Here is a 16,564-nt window from a genome sequence, read left to right as displayed (position 1 = left end):
CTGAGCACCTGGTGAAGCTCATGCTGAAGGACTGGCTTTTCTCAGTCACGCCCTGTGCCCCTTGGGTTCCCTCTTCTCTCCAGCCACGGTGTAAGCAAGACTCACAATTATTTCATGATTCATCTGCAACTAGTCCTGACTTTTTGTTTTCCTATGTGTGTGCCTCAGAAGTAAGCATTTGGGGACCTCTAATTTGGATTTTTTTAATTGCTTTTCCTTGAGCTTTTTTTTTTATTTTTTACTTTTACTAATCATCTTGTTGTCAAGCTATTACAATAAAACCAGGATGAGGACATCTAATCTATATAGTACAATAACACATCTTAATACGGTTTAACATGCTACTTCTTTTTCAGTTGCTTTGTACCTTGAGCAGATGTCATCATTGAGCTGCCTTTGGAGATACAGGCAGTAGCTTTTTTACTTGCTTCTATAAATATTGCTTAGAACCCATCTCGTGCACTTTAATGTTTTCTCTTTAAAACAGAATATACTCAAGTACTTTGTGGTATTACATCTGGTAATAACACAATGTTGCTGGAGTGCCTCCGAGTTATTTCTAGCTCTATGAATGTGAAGTATTATTCTTCAGGTTTTCCACTGTCCCTGAAATATTCTGATATTGTTCCTGGAATACCCTAGTTCTAATTAGTTATTAGAGCATTTGTGCTGGCAGTTGGACTAAGTCAGATGCAGATTCCTTTCCCCCATCACAATACCTATTTAATATTAGAGCTGTGTCATGGCTACAGCCTCCTGCTCACAGTTTTTGATGGTAATGAGCTGGTAACGCAACTGTTGGGACTCTTTGAAAGCATTTGAACCTCTCGGTTATTTTTGACCACATTTGATACAGGGGTAGAAATATGAAATATATTAAATTTCTACAAATTTTGTGAAGGTAATGCCTAGAAGAGAAGTGTGCCTGAGGGAAGGGCAGGGCAAGCTGCTACCTGGCCTGTTAGCAGCCTGCCCAGGCACTGCCAGCTTAGGATGAGCTGGCCAGGGAGCAGGGGGCAACACAGGAGACGGGTATTAAACATGTGGAAAACAGGATAACATGGTGGGCTTGCTATGGCTACAGGAGGGAGCTGAGACTATCTGAATATTTGATATCCAGTGGAGTATTGGATTAGGGTGTCATTGGGAATAGAAGGAAAGGGGCTGGATTTGTTTGCTGATGATATAGGGAATACGAGGATGTTACAGTCTTTACAGGGAACAAGTATGGGTGACATAAATTTGTATGACACAGGCATTATTAGTTCTGCTGCTCACTTAAAAAACTTGTTTATGGTGATCTTTAATAGCTATATTAGTGGAGAGGCTTTTAAAGTAAAGGAACACCTGAGCAGAATCTTACAATTTCATCCTTAAGCTCTTCCAAAACTGCCCATCCCTGTGAGCACCTGCCCCAGCAATGTGCAGGGGGTCAGGGCACTTGACCTGCTGGCTGGGCAGCGAAACCTCCATCGGAGGCCGGGCAGCCAGCTGAGGTGCAGCATTTTCTGCCACAGCAGTGCATGGACGCAGGGCTGCAGGTGGGTGCCCTGGAACGTGGTGCCTGGGAGGTTACCTGGCTGGCAAGCCCGCTCCCTGGGAAAATCACCGCTGGATAACTGTGAAAACAAACAGCAAGAGTGGGGAAATCCCTTGCTACTGCAATCACAGCAGCCTTTGTGGTATGGGGCTGTGTGTACCTTCACCCCTGCAAGTCGCAGAGGGTCCCCAGCACAGTGAGTGGGAAGCAGGTGGTGGCTGTGTTCATGTCAAAGGTGTTTGGGGTGACATGACCACACTGTGCAGCAGGCTGGTGTTGGAAACATAGACACTGTTTTAAAGTCGCCCTTAGAACGTGACTGAAAATAACTCTAATTTCAGGTTCAGGCACCTAAATAATTTAGATCTTTTGGAGATTTTATTTGGGAGGAACCCAGTCTATGAAGATACTTCAGTCCTTCGGAAGAATACTCTGTTCCTGTAATAACAACTCAGACATGCTTTGATTATCACGTATCCTCCTGCTGCAGCTTACTACAGCACCAGAATTATCAGGATACTGCATGCAGCAGGCTCATTTGCTTACACACTTAAGGACAACTTCTGGAAAAAGCAGCCCTAAAAATCTCCCACACTACCGTCCACCTGAAAGGAGACCAGTGCTTCCTGTTTAAAAGTCCCAGCTTACATCTAGTCCTCATCAACATCCAATGTCACTTTTAGTGAGTTCTCCTCACTTTCTTCTCTGTGGTGCTGTTCTACACTGTCTCTGTTGTTTACTAATACTATTAACTTATATTTGCTCCCAGAGGCCCTGTGCTGTTCTGTGCTGGAAATTGCAGTTATGACTGTTGCCAAACAATTGTGATACAACTCCTCTCATGTTGCCAAACAGTTGTGATACAACTCCTCTCATGAGCCCATTCAAAGTTTATCAAAATCAAGAGAGTGATGTCTTTACTGTATTGACCTACTTCCCACAAAGCGGATTTTGTATATTTAATATATAACTCTCCAGAGTTCAGAAAGGGAGCAGCATGACTTCTCTCCAGCAAACCTTAGCTCAGACCAGCTTCCCTGCAAGGAAGATTTCCTTACAATGAGTATCTGATGGGAACACAAAGTACATTTTACACCTTTTTTGGTTTTTTTGCTGTCAGACAAGCATTGCCAGTGGACCATAAGCCAAGATGCCTTAGGCAAACAAATAATTAACTCCCTCACATTCAGCCTATTCATTATCAATCCACAAGGTTTGTTTTGGGGATTGAAGCAAGAAAGTTTCTGTGATATGCTGGTCACACAGCTCTATTCCTGCTCTCCTCCTGCTGTTTCAAAAAGATAATCAACAGCCTCACACATCAAGGGAAAATTGTTCTTGAAAAACCTTTCACTTTTAGCCACTCAGGATGAATATTTCTAGCATAATATCACCTAAAATAGGATTTGATGTACAAACTTAAATTAAAATTGAACTCATATTTATAGAATAATATTCCGTGGTGATGTTTGATTTTTTAAATGGATTTTAATCAGTAAAACAGAAATACATGACATGGAGGGAAAAACCCAACCCAAGTCCTACTGTGTTATTGCCAAAGTACTTTTGTATTTTTCAGACTGAATTCTTCCAGGTAGTCTTTCAAGTAGTTTCACCCACTTCTGTAGCTCTGGGAACACAATTTTTTTATAAGATGTGACTGTAAAAGGACAGAGCAGGGGTTTATGCTGGAGGCTTGGCAAATCAATATTTACTTTTGTTTGATTTTAAATTTTAACTATTCATTCCCCTACTAAACACTTGTGCAAATTCATTCAGGGATCTGAAAGCTATTTCTGGCTCATATTTCACAACCTGGAATAAAAATATTGCAACTGCAGCTTACTGTCATTTACGTTTGATGAAACTAGCATGAGATGAGTGCAAAATTGATTGGGAAACATTATTTGAACAGCAGCATTTGCAGAGTGATAGTTTAGTTTCAAACTGGAGGAAGGTATCTGCTGGGTTTTGCAAAACTTTCCCTGGGTCAATATTTTTATTAATAACTTGGATGATGGAATAGAGAACACAATTTTTAAGTCTGAAGATGATCTCAGACAGTCATATATAGAGGAATGAAGCTGGGTTTATTAATATTGATAACATAAAGCTGTGGGCTGGCTTCAGGGGTGGTGGGTTGGCTGATGTAGATAAGGTGCTGCTGTGGCTGGTTCTGTTCAGTGGTGGGGCAGCCAATGAAGAGAGAGAAGCTGAGGAAGAGAGAGGAGGAAGAAGCAGAGAGAAGAGAAAGAACATGTACCCTGGATGAGAAGAGACTAGGAGAAGGCAGCAGAGGGGCTGGCATAAAGAGTATGCTGGTATGAGATGGTAAAAGACCTTATTGCAGCTGGCTAGCTTTGAGAGTGCTGTGACAGTCAGGGCTGTCAAAGATGCTGAGGACTAGAATTCGAACCCAAATGGCTATGGAAAAGTGATCTGAAAAACTAGAAGCAATTCAACAATAATGTAAGATGGTACACAGGAATAATCACCTATGTAGACTAGAGGCACTACAGTGTAGGTAACAGTTTTGCCAAAAATAATTTGATGCTAATAGCATATGACAAATTGAAGATCAATCAACAGTACTTTAAAATAGCAAGCAACAGCCCAGAACCTAAATGAACAGGTTGTTGTAAGAAAGATGTGGAAAATAATCATGCTGCTCCATGTTCCGTTAATAAAATATTTTCTGAGTCACTGTATCTGATTTTGAGCACCATATGTCAAAGGGGAAAAAAGTGGATCTAGCAGATAGTCTGGAGTACAGTAGAGCAACTATAGGAGATGTCACACGTGGAAGGGGATTTTTCTAGTCAGAGATAGTGAAGACTGAATGGAGATATTGTGAAAAATCACTTCTTTTGGAAAAGGAAGGGAATATTCTAATCTCCGTATTCAGCATGGCTAGAATGCAACCGATGCACTTTGGCTGTAGCTAGGGAAAGTGAAATTAAGCATTTAGAAATTTTTTTTTTTTAAAAATTTGCAATAGGTTGCCTGGGACAACTGTAGAATCTCTAACACTGGAAATGCATGAAAAGCACAACAAAGTTCTCTGATTTCTTGTTGTCATGAACTGTGGTCTGTGGATACTACTTGCTGTTGCACAGATCCGTGCATGGTGTCAAACATGGACCAAATCTTTTGCAGATAAGGTGACACATTTCTGTAGTTTCAGTGGTTTAAGCACAGGGCATCCAAGGAAGGTAACAGAGCTCAGGGTAGGGACTGAGCTATAAATAAAAAAGTTAAAATCTTGGCAGATTAAAGAGATCTTTTTTTTAGTGATGCTAAAGTATCGCAACACTCACTGTTCTCCCTTGGGATCTGTGCTGCATGTCTGAGGAGGTGTAAGCTCTCTTTGACACCTTCTCGGCTGACAGGATATTCAGAACATCATTCTCTTTGTGCATCTCACTGTTTTTCCCTCCTGACCTGTTTTGTGTGGCTTTTCTTGTATCTGACAGGTTGCGAGCCTGCTTCTCAGACTTTTTCTCAGGTGAGGTGCTAACATTTATGAAAACTTCCAGGATGTCAATTCTGTGTGAGACTTCTCCCCCTTTGGCATTTTTTTTTTTTAAATTGGTCCATGTTTAAAACAGAGCGGAGGCACACAGACACATATGCACAGTCTGATCACATGCAATTTGTTTCCATGAGGTTTCACGCAAAAATGCTTTAAGAACATCTTATTACTGCCTCTGGTACTGGTGCAAGAAATTGCACTCAAATGCCAGTGAAGTCATGGCTGAGAAGATGATGAGATGAAAGTCTTTAGCCTCTATGCCATGGTTGTGTTTTATAGCAGCCATGAAGATTAGTCCTCAGGGAAGAAAGTTAAAGTCAAGACTATTGCTTCCCTAATACGTGGGGAAGTCTGGAGTGTTACTGATTGTTGCTGTGCTCAATGAGCAACACAGACCCATTCGTTTATTAAAATGTGGTAAGCCGAAAGTAATAATGACTCTACCAATCAACTCAGCCTCTACTGAAGGCATCATTCGATAGTATATAAGTGTGTGCAAATTGCAGGCCAAATGGATGTACAAAAAGAAGCAGAATATCCCTTCCAGCTGCCATGGCATCAAAGTGACTTCTGCTCCTCTCCATCCCAAGTACCTGCATGTGATACTTGTATTCCAACTCCCTAAAAACTGTCTTACTACTCTCAGTGAAAGCAGGAATGAAAAATAATAAAAACACATCTTTATGATTACATTTAATGGATGAGGTAGGGCTCTGAATCTACATTGAATAAAGAGGTGTTTGTTTTATGACAATCTTTTTTTGACAATGAGTCCACTTCCAAGTGCAATGTTCAACAGAGGCAAACCCCATCGTATATTTGGCTGGGAGAAGGATTTGATGAACTGACAGAAAGATGAAGGGGGGGGGGGGGGGGAGAAGGCAAGAGGTTCTTGCAGGTGTGGACTGAGGGAAGAAAGCTGAGGGAAAGAACAAGGTGATACAGGCAGTAAGCACAGAGCGAGACCTGTCCTTGCAGAACTGAAGGAAGTTTCAGGGAAAATGAGAAATTTGTCAGAGTTCTCCAGCTGAGGAAATGAGTGACTACTAAACAATTCTTAGATATAATAATCTGGATACTTTCAATTATAAGTAAGTCTTCCTTATAAGTAGATTATTATTTTGTAGACCAAATAATGGTCCCTGGGTAATAAGCTGGTGCAGAACTCAGTATTGCATGAGTAGAAATAGTATTTGCACAGCTGGAGGTAAAAGCAAAGCTAAAGGCTAATCAACATTTCTTTGGATTATTTTGTAAAGTGAAATTAATTCTTGTGAAAAATGTCAGATAAAGAGCCCAGTAGCAAAGTCTCCATTGATTTCAGTGGAGAAGAATCAGTTCCTGAGCCAAGAACGGAGCAAAATCCAACATGCAGAGCTAAGCCAAGATGCCATGGCTTTCTTGCCAAAGGGTAATACCCTGCCTAGAAGCCTGGGGCTGATAGACTAACTGGCCTTTTCATATAGTGCCATCTGTAATAACACCACCAACCATAATGATATCTAAGGATCAAAATACCCATCTGCTATGTATTAGGCTGAGAAAAGCAGCTGCCTAGATGCTATTTACAAAGAAATGTGTAAGCTAAGTATTTGCCCAAATGCAATAGCTGCAGAGGAAAGGCATTTTCTCTTGGTATGGGGGGCTGGCCAGTATTTCATGAGAGAAGGGCACTCCCAGCACACCGCAAGAGTGCTACACACAGCAGCAGCAGCACCCAGCAAATTACAGATATTTGCACTCATGGGCAGGAACTAGCTGGACCTGCTTTGGAAAATGGTTTGGAGACTAGATGGCATCCAGAGGCCTCTTCCAGAGTAAATTATTCTGTGAATTTCTGAACTGGTGGTTCTGGAAAGCATTATCTCTTGTTTACTTCTGGCCCAGTACACTAGATGCAGACAATACGACGCCCAGAGGTTAATAGCCAGCAATTGCTGCTGCAGCAGCAGTATGGACTTTACTGGTCACACAGCATCTCCCTGACCATTGCAGAGATGACAGCAATGGTGATTCCAGCCTTTTTAAGTCTAACAGACTTAGCACAATACCCACTATTCAGACCATCAGCTCATTTCTAGCATGTAGAACAGATGAACAAATGCAACTTTAAGGTTCTTTGATTGTATTTGTTCATCAGTGACCTGGATGAAGGGACTGAGGGTACCCTCAGCCAGTTTGCTGATGACACAAACTGGGAAGAGTGGCTGATTCACCAGCAGGCTGCGCTGCCATTCAGCGAGACCTGGGCAGGCTGGAGAGCTGGGCAGAGAGGAACCCAATGAAGTTCAGGAAAGGCGAGTGCAGGGTCCTGCACCAAGGGAGGAACAACCCCACGCACCAGTACAGGCTGGGGGCTGGCCTGCTGGAAGGCAGCTCTGCAGAGAAGGACCTGGAAGTGCTGGTGGACAGCAAGTTGTCCATGAGCCAGCAGTGTGCCCTGGTGGCCAAGAAGGCCAGTGGGATCCTGGGGGGCATTAGGAGGAGCGTGGCCAGCAGGTCGAGGGAGGTGATCCTCCCCCCTCTATTCTGCCCTGGTGAGGCCACACCTGGAGTGCTGTGTCCAGTGCTGGGCTCCCCAGTTCCAGAGAGATGGCAAAGTACTGGGGAGGGTCCAGTGGAGGGCTATGAAGATGACTTGGGGACTGGAGCATGTCCCTTGTGAGGAAAGGCTGAGAGAGCTGGGCCTCTTTAGCCTGGAGAAGAGAACACTGAGAGGGATCTTATCAGTGTCTACAAACATCTTAAGGGTGGGTGCCAAGAGGATGGGGCCAGGCTCTTTTCAGTGGTGCCCAGTGACAGGACAAGGGGCAATGGGCACAAACTGCAACACAAGAAGTTTCATCTCAGTGTGAGGAAGAACTTTACTCTGAGGGTGCCAGAGCACCGCAACAGGCTGCCCAGAGCAGTTGTGGAGCCTCCTTCTCTGGAGACTTTACAAACCCACCTGGATGTGATCCTGTGCAACCAGCTCTGGGTGAACCTGCTTTAGCAGGAGGTTGAACTAGATGATCTCCAGAGGTCCCTTCCAACCCCAGCCATTCTGTGATTCTAACGGTTGGACTTGATGATTTTAAAGGTCTTTTCTAATTAAATGATTTTATGATTCTGCAATTTGAACTGTGACTATTCACTAATAAGACCAAACCACTTCAGTGAGCTGGATGCAAACCTAGTTAGCAAAAAAAGGAGGATTTCTGCAGCCTCAAGCAGTACATGTAAAGGTTATGTAAGGTTATTTTCATTTTTATTCATGTGCATCTTTTTCTTCTAAAGGTATCAAAAAGCAAGGTTATGTTTTCTCAGGTAAGACCACAAACAGAAAACACTGACAGTGTTCTAATGCTTTGAAAGGGGAAATAGATCTGAAAGATATTTAAAAAGATAATTGAAAATTAGGCCATCTTTCCTCTCTCTGGGAGCTTCTGCGTGAACACCTAATAGAAAACCCATTTGGAATCCAGAAACTGGCACACTTGCTTGGAAAGGAAGCTCGTTGATTCTACTTTTATTTAAACTTTCCCTTTCTAAAAAGCTAAGTGACCTGAGGAAAAGGATATTTAATTTTAAACAAGTCTCACAATTGTGCTCTCAAAATCTTTGCAAATTTATATTCTTTATTCTATTATCACAAATAATTTCAAATAATGAAAACGGAAGGCAAATATTAGAGTGGAACTGTAGAAAACCAAAATATACATTAATGTATCCATCCCAAAAGGTTGTCCTTACATTTACTAATGACTTTAAAAAGCTGCAGTGTTGGAGTTTTTCTCTGGTCTGACATGAAACAGCTTTATAAACATGGGCCATATCAAAAAGCTTCTGACTACTTGGACCTGAAGCGTCATTCTTTGTGTTCACACTGTGTTTCTCTTAAATCTAATAAAGAATAGGATTGTGTTAGTCCACCTTGATAAGAAATGGCTTTAATTTTCCTAGTGAAATGTGACCTTTTAAACGGTAAGCACAGAGTACTGTGTGGGCATTGTTGCCAAGATATGTTTGGAAGATAGGGAAGAGGGAAGGGATTGTATTCTTACTTCCTAGGTTAAGCAAAAAACTGCTGTGAAAGTTCTCAAATAGACAGATTGTACTCGTATATTTGGCAGTATTTTCTGCCCAGGGCAAAGACAACACTTGGTTCCACAGCTTGTAAATTAAATTGGAACAAAATAACTTTGCTAGTTCTTAAAGAGCGCAAGAAATTATGGTATTATCCAAATGTTAGCAACTGAAATCAAAACAACAAAAGATGCAAACTTTATTGATTGAAATGCTGACCCTTCTCTCAGCTAAGGCTTGCTGAGCTGCTGTTCCCAGAGTGGGGACATCAGTGGGTCATATCAAATGGCTCCATTTCCGCAGCTGTTGGGAGAGGAGTCATCCAAACCACTTAATACCCTCCACCTCCTGAGGAACTTTATTCAAATATAATGTTAATCAGAAAGCTCTTTCCCCAACCTGATCTCTTTCTCTTGATTAATTCCATCTGAGAAATGAAGCTAGTTTGGTTTTCATGTCCAGCCCAACCTTCTCTTTTTTATTCAATTTGTAAATGTGTCAAATATAATTAAAACTGGCAGAGGCCAAGATTAAGTCAAACAAACTGTAAACATTGCTTGTGCTATTTGGTTGATGCAAAGAGTTTACCATAAAAGGCTTTTAAATAAATGAATTCAGCTATTACTGTCCAGCAGCACTGAAACCTTGCTGCAAGTGTTTGAACTTTTCAGGGACACTGTCAGGTCAGCTTAAATTCAAAACCTAATACACAGTCGGGACTCTGAAATTGCCTAAGGGAATTAGGTACTTGGTTTCTACTGAAAGTCAAGGTGAATTGAATTTCAGCAGGAATTAGATGCCTTCAAAAAGCCTGTTTGTGTCCTTGTAAAGAGAGGACCGTGTCCTTCATGGAGATGAATGTAGCTTTCTTTACAGCTACATAGCCAGCAAAGCATCTGCAAAACCTGACTAGCCAGAAAACCCTAAGGACTACCTTTACTCATTTGATGGTATTTTGGTTAGCACTAAATATTTCCTTTCAATGTGCAATAATTGTTTTGTACAATAATAATATTATTAAGGTGTGGCATAACTATAAGCCCAACTTCCAGATTACTCCATTAAGGACTTTCAGTTTCAGTCTGCCAGGCTGCAACTTGCAGTTTAACCCACTGATTTTAGTGGTACTCCTGACCTGTTAAGTGCAGATTCAGAGCATCAGTACATCCAGGGTTTTCCTTAAAACATTTTTTCAATAAAAACCCCATACCCATATCTCATTAGCCATCATGCAAATTCATAGCAGGCAATAGGGAAACTCAGTACTTTTGAAAGCAGGCTTCTGTCTTGTTGAGTGAGATTTTAGTGCTAAGCAATACAGCATTAAAATTTAGATTGCACAGCTTTGAAAATAGATCCCTGGCTATTTGACACCATTTCCTTTAATTCCTGATCACTACTTTAAAAAGTAATGCAAGAAATGTGATGTTGTCTGTATTTTTATTGTAACTAACATGATGCTAAATTATGAAGTGAGCTTTTTGGGATTTCTCTGTCCAATGCCTTTAACAAAACCCACTGTAGTAGCACCATTGGACTGGAGTCAGAATGTCTCTTTCCAATCTTAAATGTCTTCTTATTTATCTCCAGATGTTCTCTACGAATTCTAATGGTCTCCTAGGTAAAGCCACCTCACTCAGCATTCAGTGTGGCTGCTACAGAGGGAACTCAATGACAAAGTCAGAGGTCTTCTGGGGACAGGATGACACCATAATACAAGATGGCACAGTCACAGAATGTACTGGTCCATCTCTGGAATAGCAATTCACATCTGAATAGAGACGATGAGATGAAATTAGTGCACTTATTCCCTCTTTATCTTCAGTGGACATGAAATCAGACCACTGCAGAGAGATTTACAACTGGCAGACTCGGGTCATGGGGAAGCCAGTGCTTGAGATCAGGACTGATCAATGAAGGCAGAGCTAGCAAACACCAAAGGTCTCATACAGCCTTGCCCAATCTATTTGATCAAGACTACATATTAGTCCCTTGATTTCATAACCACAGATGTTTTCAGATCTGTTGAAAATAGGTGATAAAAGATTCCTCTGTGGTGACGAATAACTGAGGCTTGGTATCACAAAGAATGGAAAGGAGCAACGTAACTTCCTTATGTCTTGGGAGCAGCTGAAATCGTCTGAAGACTGTCCTAATGATTTGCTACTAGAATGTGTCATATTCTATAAGTTAAATAATCCCTGTTGAATTGACTATACAGGATGTTTATCTCTTTCCCTCAATGTATACGATTTTCTCTCCTTCTATTTGCTTTCTCACCTTTTTGCTATGAATTTTGCTCTGTGTTTAGACTTCCAGAACCAAATTTTGAAAGCTAATTACATATGGAAGGATTTGAGTGAAAATCCTATATGGAAGCCAAATCCTTCATTAACAATGATACAGAACTATATAATAAAGAAACTTGCATGTTTTGTTTGTCTAAAATGAAAATGTGTATTGCCTCAATCATCTGGAAAAGGTAGCAGTGTTGAGTAACTTCTGCCTTTAGTGGTCAGCAGAATCTGATGATTATAACTTAAGAGTTAATGATCGGCATAAATGGAGAAGTTGCACTTTTCAAGACTGTGGCTGTTCTGCCTGGGATGAGAGCCCTGCTTAAGCAACAGGTAAAGTACTAAACAATTTCTGCTAGTTGGCAGCATGAGGAATACTTCTGTAACAAAGGTATCTTAGGTTTGCAGGCAGTGAACAAAGGTATTGCTGAATGAATTTGGAAAGAAGGCTTCAGAGCGGTACTTTTTTTATATCCAAGTATTTTTATTCAGTGAGGTTGAGACAAGGTCTTGGGAGAAGAAAAAAGGTGTAACAATAGAATAGATCTTGGGTACTATAATATCACCTAAAATAACTTAGTGGCAATTTTTGCTAATACATAACCCCCCTCCTCAAAAAAACAAGTCAGACTGCTTTTCTCACCAAAGTTGGGGTTTGGGAGCCAATTCAGATTTTACACGGATGCAAATGTGAAGGGATGCTCTTAGGGGTATTCCACTGCTACACAGCTGAGTTGATATCAAAATCTGGACTAATGGCTTCAGCTTGAAGCTCTCCTTGTAAGGACGGACAGCAGGATTAGACTTTTAATCAGGACATTTTAGCTGTAATATGTCAAAAGAGCTTGCAATTCTTTTCACTAGTTAAGTAATATCTGGTTTTACTTTATCATATGAAAGGATTCCAAGAGGTATGTTTTTGTTTTCAAATTCATATATTGCTTAAAATAAGTACTAAAATGTTATTCTAAAGCATTTGGAACCTAAATAAAATAACTTTTTGGCCAGAATGAAGAACAAGGATATGATATTAGTTCCTAATACAATTAAGCTGAAGAGGCTGTCTCCATCGTTCCATATGAGAGAAATTAAGAACTGCATAATGGTGTTTTAAATTCCCTAAACCTGTAGTATTCTGCAATATTTTCTAGCTGTGAGAAAACACTTGGTCCTGAGGCACGCAGTATTCTTTTCAGGGGGAACTGGGTCAGGTCTTTCATGACCAGTTCTGCTTATTTACACCCTCATATACTGTTTAGCTTTAATGAATTGCATGGTTAAAGAAGAATCAGGAATCCAGTCCAGTCTTCCTTAAATTCTTGCCAGACTTTGTTAATTTAATCCCTCATTTCTCCAGTTACCTAATAGAACGGATGATCTCATGGTCATTAAAGATCAGCTCTTTTCCTGTTTTCATGCTCTTGTTATTATTCTTCTCATTGAAATCTCCTTTCTAGTCATAATGAACGCTTGGAGCATTTCATTGAGAAAAATGAGGAGTTAAATATTTTCTATGTCCCTAATCAAGACCCTGCCATTACCATCACTGAAAACCAGAAAAGCAGCTGAAGAAGGACAGAATTACATAAAAGGTAAAAAGGACACTGCCAAAGTGATTTTGTGATCACAGTAACTTATAATAATACATTGAATGTTGGCATGGCAATCTAATTGCGTACTAAAGATTGTTGTGTAAACTCAGTTACTACTTGCATTTCATAATGCTGATTTTCAATTGCTTCAGTCACAATTGAGCAAAATATGAACTGGAATTTGGAAGTTTCTGATTATTCTTGTGGAACAATTCATACAACTCATCAGTGTGGCAGTTTTCAATGTCATTTAATATTTTTGAAACAGAAAGCCACAGTGATTTAGTTCTAGAAGAAAAAGTAGCCTAGAAAAAAAATCATTTGTTTTGCAAATGCAGAGAAGAAAACAAAAGTAGGATAAATTGTGACAGGGAAAATGAAGACTACATTAAATTCTAAAGGCCAAGGCCTCTTCTCACTCACATCACAATAGCTCCAGAATAGTCCTACCAACTTTCATATTATTTTCCATTAAATTAGATCTACAATATCACAGAGAAAGGCTGATTCCTCTTTTGGTCTCAGGTAAGCTACTTTCAGAAAACAGGTATGACGAGAATAAGACAGAAAGCTCAGAACAATCTTTGAATTAAGAATGTGTTCAGTAGACACACTTGGTTTCTTCCCATAGCACAGATTTCTTATCCTGAAATCTGTATTTCACATAAATTGGGGAGAACAGGACATGGAAAATTGATCTGAAGGCTAAATTAGATTTCTTTTGCAATGATCTGCTTGAGGAACAGAAGGAAGGAGAAGAAGGAGGGCTGAGACTGTGCAATTCAAAAAGACATTGACAGCCCCAAAAAAGTGTCAGAGGTCTTCCAGCAGGAGGTATGCCATTCATATCCATCCCACCCTCTTGTGACACTCTTTCCCTAGCTAATTCCACTTGATTCATGTTGTTTCTATGCTTGTTGAAATGGTTCACACTGTTTCACTATCACTGTAATTCTTTTACCTATCCACACTTGTCTCTGCCAGTCTGTTATTCATAATTGCTAGGGCTCCAACCCCACCAGAGAATCCATTTTGCTTTGAATTAGAGCTCATTTGCCTCGGATAGCCATTAGCAGTTTCCGACAGCTGTTTCTGCATGATGGCCAGTGAGACTTTATTGGAGGCCAGGAAGTCTTTCATGGAGATCATCTCGCCTGACAGCCGGCGTCCGTCTGTGTCACTCTCATTGACAACATCAGTCTCGATAGAGATGTTTCTCCGGCTGCGCACATTTCCCGGCATTACCACATTCCTCCGTGAACGAAATAATTTTCTTTGGCATCTGTGGCAGCACCTGCAGTCCAGCTTCTTTAATATCCAGTTTATGGATTGTTTGATGACAATAGAGATCACATTAAATAAGGAATAGATGCAGCACACCCCCATGAGTATGAAGACAAAATTGCCAAAGCGATAAAGACCTTGGCTCTCATAGTTGATGTTCTGGCTACTGACCAGATCACCGAAACCGATGGTGCTGAAGGCCACGAAGCAGAAGTAAAGTGAGTCAAAGTAACTCCACCCTTCTATCGGTGTGTACATTGCAGAGGCACAGCAGGAAATGATGAGTGATGCTACACATAAAATCAGCATGACATAGTACACGGAGGGCTTCCAGCCTGCCAGGCTGTCCACCTCAGATGTCCCTGAGCCCCGCCGGCTGTTGTGAGGGAGAACCCCTTTCCTCCTCAGCTGTCTTTCATGGCAGGACTTCATGACATAGGCTATGACAGTGATCAAGCGCTCCAGGAACAGGTTAAAGAACAAAATGGTCCCTGCACATCCTATAAGGCCGTAAAATATCAGAAAAATTTTGCCTCCAACGGTGGCTGGGGTGGTCATGCCAAACCCTGGAAGACAAAACAGAACAGTTGAAAAAAATAAACCTGTAGTTATCGTGTCAGGAGTTTTGTCACATGCAAGACCAACGAACTGGCAGCAAATCCCTGTAGTACAGCTCAGCTCTGGGAAAAAGCAGACACTCTCCACAGCTGTTACCCACTTGTGCTTGACTATGTCCCAGCACTAAGGGGAAGGAAATTCATGTCAGCATCTCCTCCAGAATCAGAATGAAACAAAAAGCAGAAGAAAACACAGAAAAGTGTTTTCAAAGAAAACATTTAGTGGAGGTCTGAATTTTGGTCTGATTGCTAGGCTTACTGCATCCCTCTTTGTGCCTTGGATCACATCCAGGCTTTGATGTTATCACATCCACTTCCTTCTCTCTGGTGCTGTTCTGCACCATGGGTCTGACCCAGAGGTGGCCCTGGCCTTGCAGGGGTCCATTCCCACCATGTTTTTTTAATGCAAGGTGAAATTTTTCTGACCATCACTTAGCTCCTGCTGTAAGTGCAGGTGGCATATCAGCCAGCACCAACACCCACCCCAGCCCAGCCAGGGAAGCCCAGTCTGGGAGCGCACACTAGAGGGTACAGCCCCTGGCAAGGTCAGCAGCCCCTTACAAGGGTCCCCAGCAGGCATTTGAGCTGCCCAGCATCTGACCCTGGTGTCTGTCACACATTATCAGGCCTTTTAAAATCAGCATTGTTGAAGTTTTCCAATTTCTCTGTGTCCCACTCCACAGCTCAAGACTGTATGTGAGTCTTAACAAAAGTCTCCTCTGGTCTCATTTCCTATCATGGGATTTCTCAGGCCAGAGGTGCTTCAGTCTTGTCTCAAGTCCCTCCCTTCCTAAAGCCGGCAAATAGTAATTTTGTTTTGGTTAAAACTACTCATAAGACAATCTTGCTTTAATAAGATATTACTAAAGAATAAAAAGCGTGTCCAGAACATCATTGAGGAAACCGGAGTAATTAATACTCATACATACATACAGATAAATGACTTTGCCACTGTTTTATTAGGATTAATAAGGGATTACATAAACGATCAATTAAGCCAAAACACTGGCTGAGAGGACAGAAAAATCATGTTGGACAAGAGACACAGTTATTTGTTTCCTTCTCTTTGTAACTGTGAGATGCTAATTATGAAATCAAGACATTAGGCTCTGGGAGATAAAGGAATCCTATTCAGCATGATACACTTGTGCTTGGGACACACACAACTGCAGTGTGAAGAGACCACGTTTCCAACAGCCTGAACCACACTCATCCCTTCCCCGGTAACCTGCTACCAGTGCAGGTTCCTCCCTAAGACTGCTCCTGCCTCACACAGCTCAGTGACAGCCCTCGCCCTCACCCTGCCGGCACAACCCACTCTGAACTGCAGACCCAAGAACGGGCTCTCGCGGGTCACTGCATCTGTGCCTGCAGCCAGAGCCAAACCGCGGTGTCTAGGGGACCTACAGGAGGCTCAAGCCTCCCCATGACATTTCTGTGATAGAGAGAGCTGGGCTGCAGCCCTGTGTTGTGGGGAACAGCATGACAAGAGACAAACGTTCTTTGTGACAAGAATTGTTTTGCTGTTGTGCCCCTTGGCACACAAATATTTCCACTTGCTTTCTTCCTTCCCCTTCTGCTCCATGACCTGATCCCCCCATAATCCTAGTTTTGATGCTCATTTTCTGTGCAGGCTG

The 16,564-nt window shown here is 41.5% G+C and overlaps 1 protein-coding gene across 1 annotated transcript in view; it reads right to left on the bottom strand.

The window, feature by feature from the left end:
- Positions 1 to 225: 225 nt before the first annotated feature.
- The window catches only part of KCNK13 (potassium two pore domain channel subfamily K member 13), an 81,501-nt gene continuing 65,162 nt past the window's right edge, over positions 226 to 16,564 (bottom strand). Inside the window, exon 2 of the mRNA XM_056345848.1 lies at positions 226 to 14,876. Within this exon, the coding sequence (XP_056201823.1) occupies positions 13,984 to 14,876 (893 nt within the window). The 3' untranslated portion in view covers positions 226 to 13,983. The remainder of the gene's footprint in view (positions 14,877 to 16,564) is intronic.

Source organism: Falco biarmicus, chromosome 7, assembly GCF_023638135.1.
Source record: "Falco biarmicus isolate bFalBia1 chromosome 7, bFalBia1.pri, whole genome shotgun sequence".
In the NCBI taxonomy this organism is placed as follows: domain Eukaryota; kingdom Metazoa; phylum Chordata; class Aves; order Falconiformes; family Falconidae; genus Falco; species Falco biarmicus.
Note: the sequence above shows the minus strand (reverse complement) of the source record. Positions and strands in the feature narration are given on the sequence as shown.